Raw genomic sequence first — 20533 nt, 5'->3', positions numbered from 1 at the left:
AACAGTTTTGAAAGAGCCCTACAAAGATGGTGTTTTAAATAGAGGTTTGAGCGTGAGGTAGGGGAATGGAATGATATCAGGGTTTTCATATAGATTAATACATAAGACTGTTTGGGTATAGACTCTATCATACATAATAGCAAGTTTTGGTGATACATGGGGTAAAAATGAGGCATTGACAATGAAGAAAACCAAAACACGATGGAAAAGTAAGGAAACAAGAACGACACTCGCCTTTAGTAACTCCTATCCTCCAAACCCGTTACCCGGAAGAAGTATATATCAGACAGGCAAGGGGCCAAAATGCTGCGCTGCAGTCTTTTGAACCTGCTCAATTCGTGCCAGGACTGTTGCCTTCCACTCAATATAGTCTTCCTTGCGATCGTCGCTTAACCAATCAACACGATCCTGCATCATGGTCCCAAGACCCGGTAGAAGGCCCTTTCTTGAGGAGTGTTTGGCCAGCGAGCGACCCGATTTCGTTGTCTTTTGCCGTTTGGTGCCTTTAGCCCGTTCTTCACCCTCGCCGTAGCCGTCCTCATCCGAAAGATATGCATCGTCGCCGTCCAGTTCTCCAGCCTGCGGGATGTTTTCAAACCATTCATTCCCATTGGCCCAGCGTTGTTGCATTATCACTGCGATCCACTGGTCGACATCCTCACGATGTCGTCTCTCAGTAGAAGGGAGACCAATGCTCACTAATGCAGTCTGGCGCATCTCAGAAAAGGTCTTCTTGTCGAGCTTCTTAGTTTCCCCTTCCTCTTCGGATAAGGAGCTTCGTCTGCGGGCGAGAGCCAAAAAATACACGGCTACCACTAGAGCATTGACAACCTCTTTATAATCTTCATCGTTCTCTTTATCCTTCACAACCAGGATAGGCTCCACGAACTCTAGGGTTTCTTCGTCGAAATAATCCTCATCCTGGGCGGAAACCCGTGAAATGAAATATAGGATGGATGATACACCGGCAAAAATATGAGGTGGTAGGGTTCTCGAAATGGGAGGCCGGGACCATGTGCTCGTTCGTGGAGCTGGTGTAGATAACGTTTTACACACGCTCCGAATAGATGTCATCACCCAGGCAGGTGCATCGGGAATAATTGTAGAGCCAGGAAGGCCATCAGAGCGAACTTTGGGCTTCTGGGGCGTCTGGGAGCGCGATTCGCTTCCTTGTTGTGTGATTGAATTCTTTAATGGCGTGGGTTTGCCCGTAGTGTTTTGGAGTTTACGCGGCGTTCCTGCTGTCTTCAAAGGTGTCCGAGTATGCTTCGAATTTTTCGTAGGGGTCGACGAAGCGGATCCGGTGCGTGAAGGGGTTTCTGAGATAGAGCTGCTTCCTGCACGCTTTACTCCAGCTACACTATTCGAAAGGGAGCGATCAAGGAATGCATAGAGCTTCTTGTAAGCACGCGGAGGACATGGCGGATGCCCCATCAAAGGGGGGAGTTTAAGGGCCCGAGCTAACCTAGACACAACCAGCTAGTCAGTGTACCAATTAACCAGAATATGGTGCAGCGACAGGGATAGGACGCTAAACACACCGGCGGCAAGCGATCTCGGCGCAAGCATAAGGGCGTGCGATTTCTTCCTCGGGCCTTAGGCTAGTAGAAAAGCTGCGAGATTGCGCGACAAGAGATAAGGCCAAGCTGCGGAGCTCTTGAGGCAGGTCATCGGCGTGGGTCGGCAACAGGGTACCCAATGCTTGTTCAACAGGTCTGTTATTCATTCTGGACGTGAGTACAACCTCAAATGATCGTACAATCGGAGTGTCGACGCCTTGAATGTCCGTGTATTTTTTCGTTATCTAAAGGCGCGTTGTTATCGGCGTCCGTCATGTGACCGTGTATTCAATTAGATACGGACTACGTAAATGCGGCGAAAAAGTCCGAGCTCCACCCATTGCATGTTTCGCTGTCGCCAGTCTCCCGTCATCTATTCTCTCATCCATAGTTCACTCATATCTCAAATAGCCATGTCGGTCACTGTGAGTTCGTTGTAACTCTCTGAATTCCCATACCCCCTCTGGGATATCGACTAATCATTATGAATACCTAACAGCTCCATACGACCCAAGGCGACCTGAAAGTCGAGCTCTTCTGTGAGGCAGTGCCGAAGACTGTAGAGGTATGTAATATCTTGCGCCTCTACGCGAACTCACTTTTCACCTCACAACTTTGTTTCGCTCTGGACCTGTATACTGACGCTAAACCGAGTAGAACTTCCTCGCCCTTTGCGCATGCGGCGCATACAACAACACGCCCTTCCACCGTCTGATCCCCGGCTTCATGATTCAAGGAGGCGATATTTCTCTAGGACCAGCAGCACATCAATCGCAAGACAGCACCAAACCCATGCTTCCCTTCGACGACATCCCGAAAGGCGGCACATCGATCAATCACCCTGGCGCATTGGACCAGGAAATCCACATCCCCGCTCTTCGGCACAATACGCGCGGAATTCTCTCAATGGCAGCGCGCCCCGTCAAAGATAGGACAGCTCCCGGATCCCAGGGTGCAATGGGGGCTACGATTAACGGAAGTCAGTTCTTCATTACGTTTGCCGCTGCCCCGCATTTGGACGGAAATAGCACCGTCTTCGGGAAGGTGTTGAACTTGACGGCACAAGATGAGGGTGGTGATGTGTTGAGCAAGTTGGAGAAGGCGAATGCGAAGGTGGACAAGAAGGGGAGGGTTGTGCAGCCGAAAGAGGGCGAGGAGTCGGAGTATGAGGCACTGCGCATTAACAGGGTCACGATACATGCGAATCCACTTGCGAAGTGAGAACGGGCTTCACTAGAAGAGTATGCAGGTTTGTGTGCGATATATCACGCGATTTTCGAGCACCAAACAAATCCCCCGAATCAAGGCGCCAGGGCCATGATACACAAAACCTGACATTGAGGAAATGACTTCACCAGACATACTGTTCTGGATAGGGAATCTTTGGCCGGCTTTACGCGCTGTCGGGGGCCATTCCACTTTATTAGGTCCATTCCAGTCGAAGAGTTGCAGACAACCAACTCGGATGTGGTCTGCAGGAGCCATTGCCTTATAACACTACTTAGGACGTGATTATCGAGGTATTTCTAATATGTAGCACGACCTTGCATAATGGAAGATGTGATCCAATGGCAAAATGTCTAGGAGCCATGGGCACAGAAGTGCTATTATTTCCCACTGAGGTGGATTACTCAACAGCATAGCATGGAATCAGACACAGTTTTCAATGAAGCTTCGAATCAGCGTTACTTCTTGCTTTTGTATACCACCCAGGAGAACCAGGATTATATTCCAAACAAACAAAGTGATATAAACCCCGACACTACACCTTGTAAACAAACCACAACGTCATCGGATATCAAGAGCGCGAAATGGGGCATAGTGGTCTTGGATGACAACTATGCATGCATGCATAGAACAGGTATGAAAAACAACTTGAAAAGAATAATCATGCACATCGTGAGGAAATGAACATCATCTACAGAAAAAGTCATGAGGCAAACAACTCAATACAGGTCAATTATGACTTCTGCTCGGCGCTCTCTTCCTTTTTCTCTGCATCCTCTTCATAACCTTCGAGCTTCATGTCCTTAAGGCCCAGCTCTTCTTCCTCTTCCTCAGTGCGGGTGTAATCTTCGGAGGTGATCTGAGGATCGACAGCAGGGGCACACAAGTCCTGAACGTAGCTGTTGGCCATGGGATCTTCGAGGGTGATGACAAACTTCATGTCTCCGTTGATAGCAGCATCGAGACGAGAGAAGAAGCGAGTCCACTTCTCTTTGGTCTCGGATGCCATGCTGTCTCCTCCAGCGCCGCTCGCATCATCTATATCGAAGATCTGACCGTGCAGTTGGTCGCGGATCTCGGTGAGCAGACCCTCAACAGTAGTGAAACGTCCGCCCAAGGTACCAGGCTGAACAGTGACTTCCAACTCTTCACTGTGCAGAGCGCAGGTGTCGGACTTGAGGATATCACGCGAGAGATCGACTTCATTCTCGACACTAAGAGTGATGCGCTTGCCCTTCTCTGGAACCTCACCACCAGTTTTAACTTCGCTAGTACGGTATCCGCAGTGCTCGCAAGATGTACTCCAGATAATGACCTCCTTGAAGTATGGGATGTTCACCTTCTTCATGTTGACAAAGCCAGGCTTTGTGCAGCCTGGGCACTCAGTAGGCAGACTGTAAACCTGACCATCGACAATCTCAGAATCATCCAATTCGCCGGATCCCTCATGCTGTACAGCATTGGGGTCCGCGGAAATTCCAAGCTCCTCATTCTGCTCGTGCGTACGAGGATAATCGCGACGCTTGTAGTTGTTTCCACTGTCGTTGATGGAAGGCGCTATCCACGAGTTACCAGTGGGGTCATCCAGGGAGACGGCGAAAGGGAAGCCCTCTCGGTTCAGAATCTTCTGAAGGTTCTCGATAATCGGCACAAGGGCATCGTGAAGTTCAGGTGCCTGGGCCTTTCGCAGGGGTTGCTCGCTAGAGAGCGACTCGTAGATCTTCTGGATCACTCCTTCGACAGTCGTAAACTGACTCTCACCCTTGGGCATCTCGATTCCCAGAGATTCCACCTTGAAGATTGAAACATCGCTCCGAACAACCTGGCGCTGGAGGTCATTTTCATCCTGGACGGTAAGTGTGTATTTGGCTCCCTTCTCTTGAATCTGCCCGGCGGATTTGACAGAGTTGTCCTTGAAATGACAATGGGGGCATTCGAAGGATTCAAGAATAATGTCGCGGAAGTAAGGTACTCGGAGGAGGAGGAGCCTTGTGGTTCCCTGAAGCCGAGTTAGTTGCGCTGCTACAGCACTCATGTTCCAGCTGGTAAACGTACGTTCTCATGGCAGTTCATACAAAGACTTTCCAAGGACATCACACCGGTATCCTCATTTCTCTCCACCAAGTCACCAGGCTTCTGGAACTGTGACTCGACGGGAGCTTCTTGCTGGACTGGCTTATCTTCTACCGACATTTTGAAGGATGGGTATAGAGAGGGTTCTGTGATACAAGGAAAACAAGATAAGAGGGTATCGAAATCTATAACGCGCAAATGAGCGGAAGAATCCACAAATATATTTAACAATCTCTGCACCCAATGATGTCCAAGGAAAGTAAAAATTTCGCCAGCGAGCGCGGGAACGTTCCTTGACTTTCCACTATCGCTGTGGCGGGGCACAATTTTTTTTTGGAGGGGCAGATGGCATTAGTCAGCCCGATGGATAGTTATTTTATGTCAGAGTTGTATGGAATCGAACAATACCCCACATATGATGCTCATAAATGAAAAGATCCAGGCTCTACAACATGGTAGACACTTCAATTGGGCTCTTGGAGAAAGTATCTCTAATCTATGGACCAATAAACTGACACAGGCCTACTTCGCACCAGCCCTCATAGGATGGAACCATTTACCTACCGGTAGCTTCGTAAGAGAATCTATAATGGCAGTTAGCTGTGTCCAATACAGATGGGTGTGAAGGACTTATAAGAAAAAAAGGGGCCGTTTCCTCGAAAGGAAACGGCGGTTCACAGGCCACCACCAAACCCGCTATGGTTCGGCTCGCCAACGTAAGGCTTACGACAGGCCACTTGCGCAAACACCTGTCCCGGGGTCTGATGACGCTTTGTATTGCAGAGCATCAGTATACTCTCTTCGTTACTCATCAATCCTACCCGTGGAGGCTTACAACCGCATGGTAAGCGGCCATGTTCGGAGATATGTCACCGAAGAAGCCACACAGACAAGCCTAAGCTTTGATCCTCACTCTTGAGAGGTCCTGCAATATGCTCCACGTTGTACACATCCTAGCATGGCAACCCCAGCGTTCAACCAACCAAACGAATGGGCAGAGATTTGATTTCTGCAACGGAGAGGAGAGCAACATGTACTGTCCCTGAAGTTTTCAGCGTTCCGTTCCCAGGACACGGCCAGCGTCGAAAGAGGTCATGCCATCGTGCCCGATTCGGCAGAAGTTGAACGGCAGAGAATGGTAGAGCCTGAAAACGCAGATGCGACATCAATAGTGCCTCACGCTCTTTATGCAGAGAGATCGAATGCACGAAACCCTTCCAGAAAGTTTCCAGTCGGACTTGGATCTAAAATCTCCATCTCCCACCTGCTTTTCCAATTTGTCATTTGTATCGATCAGAAGACATCCCGATGTCGCGAAGCCAAATTACCGAAGCTATTGCCTCGAAAAAACTCTCGTGTGTGGTACAGTATCCCCAGGGACAAGCTTTTGTTTCCTCTCCGCGTTTGTAGACTTGGAGGGCTTGGAAGAAGCGGACAAACAGCATCCATAAAAACCGCTTCCTTCCTCCCAAAAGAGAGGGACAGCAAATAGTACATTGCCGTGATTGTCGGCGCCCATCAATCTATTTGCAACCTACATTGCAAAGAGATGGCTAACACGGTCGATCGGGATCTCCGATGGAGCGCAAATCAAATGGCGGGTGCCGTGACTTGGGGTTTGCTAGCCCTTAAAAAGACAGTAAAGACTAGAAACGAGGAGTTGGAGAGGAGGTACAAGCTGCCCAGGCACCTTGATGTTGGAAACACGTACACGACGAACGATAGAGGAACAGGAAAGAGTGACGGTAACTGCTTGGCCATGCAGGACTATTATCCATCAAGAACCAATCCATAGCGGAACGGGACAACGAGCCAGATGGCACCATTGTGATCGCATGGATCACAACAGTTGACCAAGGATCACTCCGCGCAGTTGTCAGAAGAACCTCGCTACAACCTAATCCGCTGGAGACACCTGGGTTGCTTCCGCAAAGATCAAATTGATGCCGACGAGTGGATTCTTCAGGCAAACTGACTTGATGACCGTGTGTAGGCAAATGATCCAAAGATCAAATCGTTGTGTTCAACAGGAGCAGCGGATGATGCATAATATATCCCACAGCAGTTGAGAGCGCCCCCCACAGTATTCCTGCGCAGCCATCGTGATTATCGTAAAGACAACTCCGAATAAAGATGCCCGACGTATTTCACCTGCTCTCTCCCCAATATTTTCTGGCACCAGGGTATAGACAAACCATCCTCTATGATCAGCATGATAAGTCCAGCATTGGAAAACCGACGCGCGCCCCTTTCAGGAGCTTGAAACGCATGGTAGCCCGTCTTTTAGCGCCTGTGATAGGCTCTGGACATCGGGTGCCTATGTGATACATCCGCCATGCGAGACCGTGAAACTTGTGCCATAATGGCATTGAACCGACTTGGTCAACATTAGGGTCAGATTCCCAACTTTCGTCACATCCGCTAGACCAGTAAGGCAGCAAATGAAGAGGCAAAGGTTGAGAAGCTAGGGAGGGAATAAGATCTGTACAAATGTAGTCGTTTCAGACAAAGAGGAGACCTTCGACAAACTGGAATGTCTATGAAAGTACAACAACACATCTTCGAAGACAGAGGGTCCAATAGGGATATTATGAATAGAAGTCCTGCTGACTGAAAGCCCGAGAAAGAGAAGCATTGCGGACGCAGCGTAAAGTCGTTTGAGGCAATTGATGTCGGCGAACTGCAATAGTTGGAGAGGTAACCAAAACATCGAGATTGAATACTAGTACGCTAAGGTTGAATACGCGCGACGCGTGTACACGTGACCTATACGCGGTCTGGAATTCACCAGGCACCGGATTTCGAATTAGTTTCTACGTTAGACTCTCCTGCGCAAATGCTAGCGTGGGGTAAATGTTTCTTTATTTTCTTTACTTGTATTTTTAATGACCTGTGGGCCACCAGAATTATGAGCCGCGAGCACTCGGGTTTCCACCACTTCTTATTCTTACCGGAGATCAACTCCAATCCATATGACCATTTTAAGCTCCATCACAATGTTTCCTATACTTTTGACCTGATTTGGCCAAAAAGATGCTCCTAGCATGATCACTTGCTGACGGCAATGCACTGGTCTAAAATTCCGTATCAAGGCTCTTCAACTGTGACGAGAATGTCTTTCGAACCCACTCCATGTAGGCCTTCCATTTGTGATGCTCACCGGACGTCTCGGCATTGGGAAACGCCTTGCTCAGCTCTCTGGTAATCTTCAGAACACCCATTGATGCTTCCTGTGCTTTTTCAAGCTCTTGCTTCACGGCATTATCCTTTGGTTTAAAGGACAGCACGACGCTGTAACGCTCTGATAGAGCATCCAGAGACCTCTGCGTCTCCTCCGGAGCAAGGGCGATTAGTTTGGAAGTCATAAGGTTGCAGATTGTGCGAATATCTTGCTCATCGTCAATTCCGGCTAATATGCGTTCGAAGAATTCAGAGACATGCGACAAAGAGAAGGTCGTGTCTAAGGAGGCATAAAGCGTTTCGTAGGCACTCTGTTTCTAATATCAGAATATGAATGAAACAAAGTAGGTCCGTTTTACTCACCTTCCGCAGCTCAAGACCGTCATCAACTCTATGCTTGAATGGACCCATTTGCACTTCACGGATCAACTCTGGCTTGATCTGTGTGTCACCGAACACGGCAGGTAAAAGTTCGTTAAGGTGAGGGAGGATGATATCCATCTTGTTATGAATAGCAGAGTTAAGGGTTGTCAGGGCAAGTCGGTGATTTCCCAAGTCACGATCACTGAGCATGTTTACCAAAAGTGGAACGATTAACGGTCTCAATACATCGTTGTAGGTATCTCTTGAGTCTGACAGGGTATAACGGAATGCAGAGATCACCACCGCACGAATTGTCGGGTCCGAATTAGAGAGGCATTCCTATAATGTTGACATTAGCAGGTGTAACCACTGAAAAATGGGTGATGAATAATACCTGGAAATGCGGTATGTAAGCTATAGGATCAATCAGTGCTAGTCGACCAACACACTCGGCGCCAACGGCTCGGTTGTCTTCTTCTTCAGAGACATTGAGAAGAGCCTGCCATAGCTTGAGTGCCGAGGGAGCAACATCTGGGCGAACAATCTCGGGATGCTGAAGCAGTTCTTTTACCGAGTGAAGAAGCAGGTAGCTTTGATGATTGGACTTTTCCAGGCCACTCATGATAGTGGGCAGATAAGTTTTCACATCACCCGCGGCTGCATTTCCTAAAGCAGTGGCAGCAGCCAGGCGAACTTTGTCAGACTTCGAATCGAAGTGAGTCATAAATAGCTCCGGTGTCAACGAGCACTCATGGCCCATTCGTAGGCCGATTTCTCCGATGATTGCGAGCGCGAGACATTTGCGTTGGGCGTCTTGTGCAGTTTGCAACTCTTTGAGGAAATCATCCATCTTGACGCCTAGCTTGGATCCGCCGTGGACTAAGAGCGTTCCAATAGCCCTTCCAACAACAGATGTGTCGCCGTTGATGCCTACATCACGCAAAAGCTTCTTCATCAAAACTGCACCGGCACCTTCTTCCCCAACAACCTTGACGAGAAGAAGCAACGCCTTCAGAACAGTACCAACAAGTGAGGAAAGGACGATTGAGCAAAGAGCGGAAACCAAAGCCTCATTTACGAGAAGTTCCGCGTTTCCGGGAATCATTTTCGCAAGGATGATGAGGGCAGGAGCGAGGAAGTGGAAATCTTCAGCCTTGATAAGAGGCAACAAACAATCCTCTAATTCCTTCATAGTCTTCCCATCAAAATGTACTCTGGTCTTGGAATTCATAGCTAAACTGCGTAGAGCCTCTAAGCTGGCACCTCGAAGTACTCGATCTGACTTACGTAGCTGAGCCCCAAGTTCGGTGGTGACTTCGCTGACCCACGCCGCAGTGACATCTGCCTTCCTATCACACAGGACAGCAACGTCGTCAACAGCACGTACAGCCGAAAGTCGCGTAGTTTCATTCTTCAGGCGGTCTACCAACACGGCAAGCCCCTTTGACCGTCGGTCCAGCGAGATGAAAGCCGAACCTTTCTCTCCCGATGTTCGTGCCAGGAGAACCCCAAATACATGAATGGCACGTTGGCGAACTTCCAGGTCGGCACTTGTGTCGGTAATGCGACTATGAACAACATCGTACAGCTTTTCTAATTGTGCTGCGAGATCCTGCGATGCAACAGACACCCGGGGTGGAGTGAGAGCTTTCACTATCTGCTCGACAGCCCCGAGCGCTTCGCTACTCACCTTATAGTTTCTGTCATTGACGGCACCAATGACTCCAGGGATCAATGCGATTAAGAAAGGTAAAAGGGCATCAGACATGTGTGTTTCCGCAACTGCAGCAATGAGACTTAGAGTTTCGATCTGGAGAGTGCCTGCACTGGCTGTAGCTCCAGCTGGTGCGGATGAGGTTCCCGCTGGAGACGATGACTTGAGAACATCGGCTATCGGGTCTTCAATTTGTTGGAGATGATCAGCTAAACCACCGTATCGAACGAGTGCTAAATTCTTGAGCAATACAATGATAGCTTGCTTTAGTGGTATAGAAGCTTGTTTCCACATCTTTACCAAGCTCTGCACGACGAGGGGCACCGAGCGCGCCAGATCAGCCTGGGGGCCAGATTTCGGTGATGATGGAGCAATAACGGGCGTGCCAACCGCAGACGAGGTGCCGATGCTTGGTTCAAAGTCGATCATACTTGCATCGCTATCCTGCCTCCTTCTCTTCCTTGAGTTCTTCGATCCTCCCACCGATTCGAGGAAGCCATTTGATGTGATTATCATAACATCTTCACCTGTCTTACGGACGAGGGCAGTCATTGTCGAAACCACCTCCAGCTTCACGCTTTCTTCTCTTTCTTTGCCGAAGCGGGCAATAAGGGCAGGCGCAATTTGCTGGTACAAGGAAGAGTCGTCCAACGCACGACCCCGCCCGTACGTCGAGATGACGGTGAAAAGCAGCTTCGCAGCACACCGGCGCACCTTCCAGCTCATGTCATCAACGTCACTATAGCCACCTTCCTCCTCGAAATCTTCGAATTCATCGTCATCCAAATCAGGTTCCTCCGTCCCGTCGTCCTCGGAGCCATCATCTTGAGTACCACCCATTTCCTCATCTTCCTCCATCTCAGCGACATTCGGATCGTATTTGAGGAATCTAAGGGCGGATTTGATCGTATTCTGTAGGTAAGGCTGCATCTTCTGGCCGCAGGAGCTTATCAAGGCTTCTAGCGTCACCAAGGCGGTCTCGCGGAGCTCATCCGCTTGGGGATCATGTTCGTCATCCTGGGAATAAGACGACATCACAAGCGTTTCGTAACAGTCCGGGAAATAAAACAGGTGTTATGTTAGTAAGAAGGTAATCTAAGAGTTGGCTATTCGTTTCAAGGGAACGCTAGTATGTTGTAAATCAACACCCAAAGCTAATCAGTTGACGTGAGGCGGAGCTGGACGAGAGAGCTCTGGCCGATAAAGACACCCCGCGCTAGACCCCAAAATATATCGGAATAACTATCGCCGATAGCCCGATCTTGGCATAAAAAAAAGTACATAGCTAATCATGTAGCAAAGCTGTCTACTGCTGGAGGAAGTCAAACAAATCCAGAGAAGAACTAGCCCGAGATTGTTGCTTAGATGCTAATAGCGCTTGCAATCCACCCTGTTTTCTTGCCTTGGCTCGTTTCTTGCTGCTCGCATTATCGGCTGTCTTACTAGTAGGTTTAGTCTCCGCAGGATCAGGATGTTGTACTGCAGGAAGAACTGCTGGACGTGTAGAGTCTATTGCTGCAGGTATTTTAGACGAAACATTAGGGCGAGCAGGATCCTTTCGAGACGGTTTCACTGTCCGCCGACGGCAGCGGAGGCACTTGTGGATAATGGCTCCGTCTGGGGCTGCCGAGGAACGTTTTGTATTTTTCTTTTTGATATGAATGGTTTTAGTCCACTCAGGGGTTCGTATGCTACCGCAAGCCCCACAAGAAGATTCTTGTTGTCGCTGGTTTAATGCTCTGCTTTCGTCGAGAAAGATTTGGTTATGGACGGCCATTAGATGAGCCGCAGTGGAAGGGCTGAGAGAATCCAGAGAGCTGGCAGCATCCTTCAGAAAGCCCAATCGAGGGGCATGATCGCTAAAAGGCATGGTCGATATGAAGAGAATAACGATATTGACTAAACACAGCGTTTGCTGGGGTGAGCTGAGAAAAAGATGGGAACATATAGTATTAATAGGTTGAAGGGAGATTTGTTGCAGAGCGGCAACAGCCAATTAAGTTAATTTTAGTGCAACCAATACAAACCCGCCGACTTTGTCGTTGTCCTTCACTCTTTTTCAGATTCCCATTCTTCTCAAGCACACAAGAATCCTCACTTGTCCTCAATTCCCTTTGTGTTTCTTTCTGTGTTTTTGACACTGAGTCACTGTCTTTTTCAGAGTTGAGGATTATGCAAAACTGCCTCTTTTCTCTCACTGTGTGCTGAGAGCTGGGTCCTTTCTAGTTCAAATTACAGAGTAAAAAGTTGCTTTTTTCGGTATCAATTCTTTATCTACTCGGTCCAGCATTGTAACACCATGGCGCCGGAGCTCAATTCTGCATCTATTCGGGTCGCATTTGAAGGCTGTGTAAGTATTTCTGTGGCGTGTTGCTGGAGACTTTCACGTTTTTTACAAGTTACTTCTACCATGATACTAACACAGCGCTAACGATAGGGACATGGTTGTCTTCATGACATATACGCATCAGTGGAGAAGGCCGCGACGTTGAAAGGCTGGGATGGGGTTGACCTGCTGATCATTGGCGGCGATTTCCAGGTATGATCATTATCTCTGTGTAATATTTCCAGTACTAACACCCCCACCAGGCTGTTAGAAACTCTCATGATATGGCTTGTATGTCTGTACCACAGAAGTACAAGGAGCTGGGAGACTTCCATGAATACTACAGCGGAAAACGTACAGCGCCTTACTTAACCATCTTTATCGGCGGCAATCATGAGGCTGGCAACCACTTATTTGAGCTCTACTACGGTGGATGGGTCGCCCCCAACATTTACTACATGGGAGCGGCAAATGTCATTCGCTGTGGTCCTTTACGTATTGCAGGCATGTCTGGCATCTGGAAAGGTTATGATTATCGAAAGCCACACTTCGAACGGCTTCCATACAACCGAGATGAAATCCAGTCTATCTATCATGTCAGAGAGCTGGATGTTCGCAAGTTACTCCAAATTCGAACCCAGGTCGATCTTGGCCTTTCACATGACTGGCCCAAACAAATTGAAAACTACGGCGACTATAACACACTTTTCAGAATAAAGAAAGGGTTCCGGCAGGATTCAGAGACCGGTAAATTGGGAAACTCGGCGGCGAAATTTGTTCTGGATCGTCTACGCCCAGCGCACTGGTTCTCTGCTCACTTGCATGTGAGATTCGCTGCGACCGTTGAGCATGGAGATTACATTATCCCGGAGCATCCAGGCGCGAAACGACAAGCAACTACTTCACAGGGAAATACATCCCAGGGCCCAAATGCTCCAAACAAGTTTGGGTTCGACGGCGCTCTTGTCACGTCATTGCTTGGTGAAAAGGACACGACAAGTGCTCATACTTTGCCAGGGCGTACCGCAAACGAGGTTTTAGATACTGCTAGCCCAGCTCATGTTTTTAAGTCTGAAGGTGACCTCTCAGGGTCCCATCACCATCAGGCAGCACAATCGTCAGCCGATTCTACGACACAAAGCATTGTGGACGGCATTGATATGCAGCAACCCGTCTCAATTCAGCCAGACCATGAAGACACTCAAAGCAAGATATCGGCCTGGAATGAGTTTCATACGGTTGCTGCTAAGAATGAAGCGATCGAGAATTCTCGATACCTCACGGAACACCAGGGAGTTGTCCCCGAGGTTCAGCATAACCTAACCTGGAAAAGGGTCGATATTGGTGAGGATGGAGTTGGTCGGAAGCTCGTCGGAGTGGAAAGGGATACATGTGCTGACACCGCGGTAAACAAAAAGCAGAAGTTGCAACATGAACTTAACCCCGTGAAAAATTCAGATGAAATTGACTTGGACCTGGATAGCGACTCTGGTGAAGATACTGCTGCAGATACCGTTCCTGAAGCAGAATCGCGGGTCATAGATCACTCGAACTCAGCAGCTAACATTAACGAAGGTCCTACTGATAGCATTGCCAAACCCGCAGAAGATGTCGAAAAAGATACAGGAGACATCTATGAAGAAATCCGGAGCCAACTACCTGCTGGTTTTGCACGACCTCAACCGCAAACATACGCGGTTAATGGGCCTTTGCCGGAGTCTATTTCCAACAAGACCACACACTTTCTTGCTCTGGACAAATGTCTTCCAAACCGGGAATTTCTTCAACTCGTTGAGTTTAGTACTATTTCAAATCCCGACGGTGCTCAGTGCGAGCGTCCTTATCGCTTGCAGTATGATAAAGAATGGCTAGCCATCACACGTGTGTTCGCAAACGACCTTCAGCTGGGCGATGCAACCGCCAAACCAGCTGCTGATAAAGGCGACACCGTTTACGAACCCCAGATCATTGAGGAAGAAAAGTGGATAGAGGAACACATTGTGAAGCCTGGAAAAATAGGCATCCCAGAGAACTTCGTTCCAACGGCCCCGCCCTACGACCCAGCTGTTCCTATCACTACAGAGCAGATGCCACCGGAGTACAATAACCCTCAGACTGCTCAATTTTGCGAACTGATTGGTATCGAAAACAAGTTCCACCTCACTGATGAGGAACGTGAAGCTCGCATAGCTGCTGGTCCACGGCCTGTTGAGTCTAGACAGAACTTCTCCCGGCATCCTCGTCGCGATGGCGGTCATGGGCCTGGAAGTGGCAGAGGGGGTGGTAGAGGTGGCAGAGGTGGTGGCCGCGGCTGGGGACGCGGACACGGACGCGGACGAGCAGCTCCCTATTAAGTACTCATCCCTAAAAATTCTTTTGAGCTTCTCTATGATGTTTTCGTGTCTATTTGCGGAAATACCCTCGTCGGAACCTATGTTACGTGAACTCTAATATCTTCACTGATGAACTTCCTGGTTTTGAAATGCCTAAATAGTGACCCCTTCAAGTCTGCATGTTCCAGCATAAAAATTTGAGATATCATGCTTGTCCACTCTGTTTTCTACTCTTTTGCTAACAGTAGACACGTATTATCGTAATGTACACCGGTGTCTCGCAAATGCAGCAGTAGCTCATTCAATTTCTTCAATCCTAGGCCGTCCGCTTTCATTTCTTCCTGCAAGAGGGTCGATTTGAAGGCCCGCGATTCGGTCCCCCAGTTCGACTCTTGGCTCATTCTCACCATGGGCTCCAATTCCCCACAACAACGACTTCTCTACCCAAGCCTCCAAATTCTCAATCAGCACACGGATATGGCCACGGACAATGGTGTCTGTTTCGCGGCTCTCGACAAACGTGAGTGACCGCAACATATGCGGGATATTACCTGTAGTCGAAGGCCCACGGTTGCTGGCATTCTCACCCTTCCAAGACATACCACTGGCCGAGTCATCTGCAAGTGAGAACCCAAAACCGAGAGCTTGACTTCCTCGAGCCTCACGGGTAGTATCGAGGGCCTTAAGGATATCGAGAAGCAGGACAACACTTGCTCGTCGGAGAATTGCGGACTCAGGATCTTGCTCTAGGGTAAGAGTCGCAAGCGCAAGGTCAACAGCTGATGAAGCCACCGAAGGTCCAAGGCCAGCAATATTAGTTTGAACCGCGGTCGCCAGGATAGACAACGCAGATGCACGGACTCGCAGATCATCCGGTTCCTCGTCTGACGAGGCACCCGCAGCCCAGGCGGCGATGATATTGGCGGAATAGGCAGCTTGCTCAGGAGACTCAGAGTCTGAACCGTCTTCGTCTTCTTGTATGTTTGTTGCTGGTGTAGGCGACGAGATCTTCCAGCCTGATGGCATTGTTGGTTCCTTGTTTCGCCGTTCTTCCCGCTCCTTCTGTCGTTTTTCTTTCTCGAGTTGTTGTTTGCGGCGCTTTTGGGTCTCCGGCTTTTGTGCTCGTCGCCCTGCGACTGCAACCATACCCTCGCCTAAAATCTTTGCGGTCTCTCCGGTTAATGCTTCGCCGAGGTCTTGGACAGTTCGTAACAGAGATTCTCCGATTTTGAGTCTCTGGTCCAGACTAGCGGTTTCATTTCGATCTGTGTAACGGTCGACTAGTGTTTTAACAACTGTGCGGGGGTGTCTTGAGGCTAATGTGCCAATCAGTTTGATTGCATTCAGATAGATAAACTCGTCATTAGCTGCAGTTTCGGACGGATCTGTTATGATAGATAGAAGAAGGGTTAATGTAGACGGTATGTCGAGGACGGGAGAGGCTTTTTTAATCAGGTCAGAGAGAAGTGAGAACCCTTCAGCCTGGACTGGAGGGAGATCGGAATTAAGATTGGTCAGGGCTCGGCGATGTGTTTCAAAATCAGATGTTTCGGAGTATGGACGTTTCTGGCTCTGTTCGGAGGGAGATGTGAGATGAATTTCTAGAAGCATTGAGGAAGTCGTCCCTGGCTTAGCAAGCGACGGTGGAAGATAAGGGATCAATTGGTCTAGTCGTGATTTGAGATTTTCGAGGACCAGCAGAGTATCCTGCGATGCCGAGAACTCGGGGGATGCAAGAACGGTGGATAGTAAACTGAAAACGGCTGGTAGGGATTCGGTTGAGTCTGACTCTTCTGCGTTGTCTTGTTGTGCATTTTCTTCCGTAGGGACAATGTTCGCCAGCGAGGAGAGTGATACCTTGCCGGTTCCTAGATCGCCGTCCCTCTTTTTTCGTGTACTTGTGCGATTGAGCTCACCATCTATGATTTGTTTAATAAGTTCGAGTACTCTGAGCGGCCGACGAGAAAGGATATCTTTGAAATTCTCTAGAAGGGTCTCTGCCAGTTTCGCGCTGACCAGCTTGCGTTCCATGCTCTCAGCCTCATTCTCGGGGCCGAGCTGAGACTTATCAAAAGGTCGCTGATTGACCGGAGATTGAACGAGCCAGCTCTCGCTCACATATAGAAATATATCGCCGGTGCGCTCTTCGCTGCTAGGATCAGCTCCCAGTAAGCCGACGAAAAGCTTAGCCCGAGACTGTAGAGTGTCTAGAAGTCGTACAATATTCAACCGATCTGATTTGGCAGTCTCACGTTTAACCAATGAGATCCCATGGGTTGGAACTATACTGTAAGTCCAGGGGGAACCTCCATCCCAGAGCAGATGATCAACCAACTTTTTCAGTGGCTGTTCTCCGACAGATATAGCGAAGTACGTTTGTAACACTTCCATGATCTTCTCATTAAGAGAATTATGTTGTTGCTCTAAAGTAAAACAAGCCAATCCCCAGAGCGGAACGAGTATTGGGTAAACAAGTCTCTTCACGAGACTTGGGTTCGGGGGCTGAAGAACTAAACTTCTCAGTCTGTCAACTGCCACCACCAACAAGGATTCGGGCACAAGGACTCGGTCCGGCAAGTCTTCACCTTTAGCTGAGGATAACATCATCCAATTCCTTGATGAATTATCCAGACCAGCCGTGAGTGTCTTGAATAGCGGTTCCAGGAAGATAGAGTGGCCTATAGTCCCGGGTGCGCCATAGGCACGCTTGCATAAAATCCCATTACCAACCACGTATGCCGCAGTCTTCTTCAAATCCGGATCATCTCCATCAATTAAGGTCAATAGTTGGGGCCCAATGATCGAAAAATAGTGCGCTGGGTCCATGCCCTGAGGTACTGAGGATAGAAGGCGCGATGACTGCATGATCGCCTGCACTGTAAAGTGTGGGCCATTAGACGTCTGGTCTTGAGACTCCTGTCCTAGTGAAGGAGCAAGCTGTGAAGCTAGGAAGAGTATTGTTTGCAAAACCCCGTCGTGACGTAAAGGGACCCTTGATATTTGACTAGAAACTATTGATTTGAACCACGGAGCTGTATCCGACTGAAGGAAGCTCGACAGGGTGGACAACAAAACTGGGCTAGGTGTTCTACGATTCCTCAGTATGTGTAAAGTGTGGAATAAATTTGATCAAGACATACTCTTCAACTACCTTCACGAGCACATCACGGTAGCGCTGTTGCTTATCTTGGGATAAATGTTCTGCATTCGAGGCTAAGTCTGAGGCCGCACTGATTATATCGCTCAAGATACGGCCACGAATGACAGGTTGTATACTGGACCGCTCATCACAAATGATGTCCGAAAGTACGGACATTATGTGTTCCAGAAGCACTTCATTCTGTAGTTTGTTATTCGTAGGCTTCTGTGGTTGATGAGCAATAACGCCGGCCGGCAATACAGAAATCACCCTTTGCTGAAGAGGAATTCCCGCCCCAGATGAGAGTGATGGATAAATTCCCTCTAGAGAAATGAGGTCCAGGAGGGCATGTAACAGTCTGCGTCGCTTTGCGTCTTCCAAAGCGGCATCTTCCGACTCGCCGCTGGGTTGCGGGTGTTCTGCATCCTGTACTGGAGCGACAAACGCAATATGGATACGAGTCAGTATGTCTAATGCCCTCCCGATAACAGTAGCCCTTGTTGACTTTTCATCTAAGGCTTCATCTGTTGAGTCTTCACTCAATATCTTAAGTAGTGAGCTCCCGCGGGACTTTTGGAGCTCCTCTTGCATCTAGTTAGCGTATCAAGTCAAATCAAGTTTTCTTACTTCGTGGTTGCGTACCCTTTTGAAGGACGGGGTTTAGAAAATTGCCTGCGGCATTAAACGCATCTTTTAGCTGCTGCGTATCGCACATGGTCTACTTATAGATATGAAAAAGTTCACATCCAGGTATTGTCATTTTCTGTCTACTGGTTTACTTGGACATTGCTTATGCAGCAAAAGGCGACGGTTTACACGTGACTCGCACACTAGCCTCTTGCGTAGCTTACTCATAAGGACCTTTTCATGGAATTTATGGCACCATACCAAATACGGCTAGCTTAGTTTCAATTCAATATATTTGTAGCGGAACCGTTAATGATATTCTCGACGTCCTGCTCCGCTGCTCTTCCACTAGAAAACATAGTGATATTTTCAACGAATATGTTCTTGCAGCGAGGCAAGAGTAAAATGTTGGAGTGGAAGGAAGATGATTGGGGAAAGTAACTGGTACCTCCAATGTTGTTGCATACTCTGTATCTGCTGCAGGGGGTGCTTGGCATGTATTGCTCCTGACACCAGGGTCTTTTCGCCAATGTAAGAAAACTGGAGCGGCTGATTTTAGGCATACAGTGTGCTTATGATAGTCGTTATGCTTGTCCCACATTGACGGCTCTGTTAGATCCGGTAAGTGTGACCACGGTGTCAGACCAAAGCTAGTGAGAGCATTCAACGCGGGCTGTATGCAAGAAAGTTTTGGTAAAGGAGACCCTACAGTTGTGCTGTATTTCAAACTGATCCTGATGGGTAGCACAGCTGACATCTCCCTTTGATCTATTGACAATTGCGTATTTGTCTGCGCAGACAAGAGTCCAACGCGTCTTCGGCAAAGGCCCTTGCTGATGTATTTTTGTTGGCTCAGGCAGTAGAACGTGCTATTCTCAGGGACTAAAAGCGGTGTTCGCTCAAGGCGTGGTGAGCCAATATGCACAGCCTGCATCCAGTCTCCGACAGTAGTCAACATGTCATGCGTTTGACTTCTTTTCATGATGCTGAATCTGACGTGGTATTGAATAGCTATTGCCCTAGCTATCATGTCTTCTGTCGGCTCATCATCAGTCTGTGACCTCCTGCCAAAGCTAGGAGGTAACTGCAGATGTTCCCATTGAAACTGTTCGTGGCGGTGATGTTTTTGGCAAACATGCGGCAGCAATTCTGCAGGAACGACAAACTCGAAAGGCAGCCGATATTCTGTGCCTATTTGCAGTGTCTCGGCTTTCTGACAAGTCATATCGTGGAGTGGCTTATCCATTTGAAGAAATGTCTTGGATACCGTAGACTGGGGGAGTGGTATATTGGTTTCATTTGTGTCCATGCGCACTACAGTTTTACCTGCATTAATTGTTAAATATCAAGGCCCTATCAATAGGAGTATTCAGTGAGTACCTTCAAAGGATAGGCGTAGCTGATGTAAGGCAATTTGTCTTCGAGGGGTAAATAGCACAGTTCCTTCAATTTTGTCACCCGGTGTATACCTTCTGGTGCTGTCCACTAGAGCGATTTGCACCTTTGCACTCGTTTCAACGGGAAAAATTATTTTTGCAGCTTGTCGGTGACTTCCCGAAAAGCCGATTGAAGATGTCACGCCATAGCCTGCGCCGTGCTTACTAGCGAAGCTCTAATTGTAACATGATATAATACTGAAGCCATAGTCTTTCTGTTGTTATTACCACCAAGTTGTCGACTACTTTAACCTGAGTGGAGATTACCTGGTGATAGTTACTGCAAATCCGATTCCGAACCCTAACCTGTATGTATGTACATTGTGACAGCCAACGTAAATTTCAAGCCAGACTATATGTAAACCATGCATATCCGATTTATCTGCGATTCGAGCATTGGTGGCAGCTACCTAACCCTCGAATGCCAAATTATGCTTTTGTGAAGCATCGTGTCGCTTTTCAACCTGCCTAGGGTTTTCCCAGCCGGAGTTGTTCCATGATCAGTTCTGAAATGATCTGCTTCAGTAGAACGTAAGGTATATGGTTTCATTAGCGA

The 20533-nt window shown here is 48.4% G+C and overlaps 8 protein-coding genes across 8 annotated transcripts; 3 read left to right on the top strand and 5 right to left on the bottom strand.

The window, feature by feature from the left end:
- Positions 1-193: 193 nt before the first annotated feature.
- Positions 194-1840, bottom strand: BDV37DRAFT_235295 (uncharacterized protein). Its single transcript, XM_032080475.1, has one exon. The coding sequence runs from the start codon at positions 1432-1434 to the stop codon at positions 283-285; it is 1152 nt and encodes a 383-aa protein (XP_031947211.1). The 5' UTR covers positions 1435-1840; the 3' UTR covers positions 194-282.
- A 132-nt stretch (positions 1841-1972) lies between these two features.
- On the top strand, positions 1973-2780 carry cyp5 (putative peptidyl-prolyl cis-trans isomerase; the record flags this gene model as incomplete). Its single annotated transcript, XM_032085792.1, has 3 exons — positions 1973-1984; positions 2059-2124; positions 2217-2780. 3 exons carry the CDS (start codon positions 1973-1975, stop codon positions 2778-2780), a joined length of 642 nt encoding a protein of 213 aa, XP_031947210.1.
- A 714-nt stretch (positions 2781-3494) lies between these two features.
- Positions 3495-5114, bottom strand: zpr1 (zinc finger-containing protein ZPR1). The gene is made up of 2 exons (XM_032079125.1): positions 4842-5114; positions 3495-4785 (listed from the first exon to the last, which is right to left on the bottom strand). The coding sequence occupies exons 1-2, from the start codon at positions 4977-4979 to the stop codon at positions 3520-3522; spliced, it is 1404 nt and encodes a 467-aa protein (XP_031947209.1). The 5' UTR covers positions 4980-5114; the 3' UTR covers positions 3495-3519.
- Positions 5115-7751: 2637 nt separating this feature from the next.
- BDV37DRAFT_1586 (TIP120 domain-containing protein) lies at positions 7752-11286 on the bottom strand. Its single transcript, XM_032079115.1, has 3 exons — positions 8797-11286; positions 8403-8741; positions 7752-8350 (listed from the first exon to the last, which is right to left on the bottom strand). The coding sequence occupies exons 1-3, from the start codon at positions 11149-11151 to the stop codon at positions 7934-7936; spliced, it is 3111 nt and encodes a 1036-aa protein (XP_031947208.1). The 5' UTR covers positions 11152-11286; the 3' UTR covers positions 7752-7933.
- Positions 11256-12044, bottom strand: BDV37DRAFT_235285 (ribonuclease P Rpr2/Rpp21/SNM1 subunit). The gene has a single exon (XM_032080474.1). The coding sequence runs from the start codon at positions 11984-11986 to the stop codon at positions 11423-11425; it is 564 nt and encodes a 187-aa protein (XP_031947207.1). The 5' UTR covers positions 11987-12044; the 3' UTR covers positions 11256-11422.
- Positions 12045-12201: 157 nt separating this feature from the next.
- Positions 12202-14847, top strand: BDV37DRAFT_1583 (RNA lariat debranching enzyme). The gene is made up of 3 exons (XM_032079110.1): positions 12202-12466; positions 12554-12655; positions 12706-14847. Exons 1-3 carry the CDS (start codon positions 12416-12418, stop codon positions 14794-14796), a joined length of 2244 nt encoding a protein of 747 aa, XP_031947206.1. The 5' UTR covers positions 12202-12415; the 3' UTR covers positions 14797-14847.
- A 225-nt stretch (positions 14848-15072) lies between these two features.
- BDV37DRAFT_277537 (RTP1/Tango6 family protein) lies at positions 15073-18629 on the bottom strand (the record flags this gene model as incomplete). The annotated part of the gene is made up of 3 exons (XM_032085791.1): positions 15073-17863; positions 17916-18498; positions 18557-18629. The coding sequence occupies 3 exons, from the start codon at positions 18627-18629 to the stop codon at positions 15073-15075; spliced, it is 3447 nt and encodes a 1148-aa protein (XP_031947205.1).
- A 248-nt stretch (positions 18630-18877) lies between these two features.
- On the top strand, positions 18878-20015 carry BDV37DRAFT_235282 (uncharacterized protein). Its single transcript, XM_032080473.1, has 3 exons — positions 18878-19234; positions 19292-19860; positions 19915-20015. The coding sequence occupies exons 2-3, from the start codon at positions 19632-19634 to the stop codon at positions 19932-19934; spliced, it is 249 nt and encodes an 82-aa protein (XP_031947204.1). The 5' UTR covers positions 18878-19234; positions 19292-19631; the 3' UTR covers positions 19935-20015.
- The last annotated feature ends 518 nt before the right edge of the window (positions 20016-20533 follow it).

Source organism: Aspergillus pseudonomiae (genome assembly GCF_009193645.1).
Source record: "Aspergillus pseudonomiae strain CBS 119388 unplaced genomic scaffold BDV37scaffold_1, whole genome shotgun sequence".
Lineage (NCBI taxonomy): Eukaryota > Fungi > Ascomycota > Eurotiomycetes > Eurotiales > Aspergillaceae > Aspergillus > Aspergillus pseudonomiae.
This window is presented reverse-complemented; position numbering and strand designations above follow the sequence as displayed.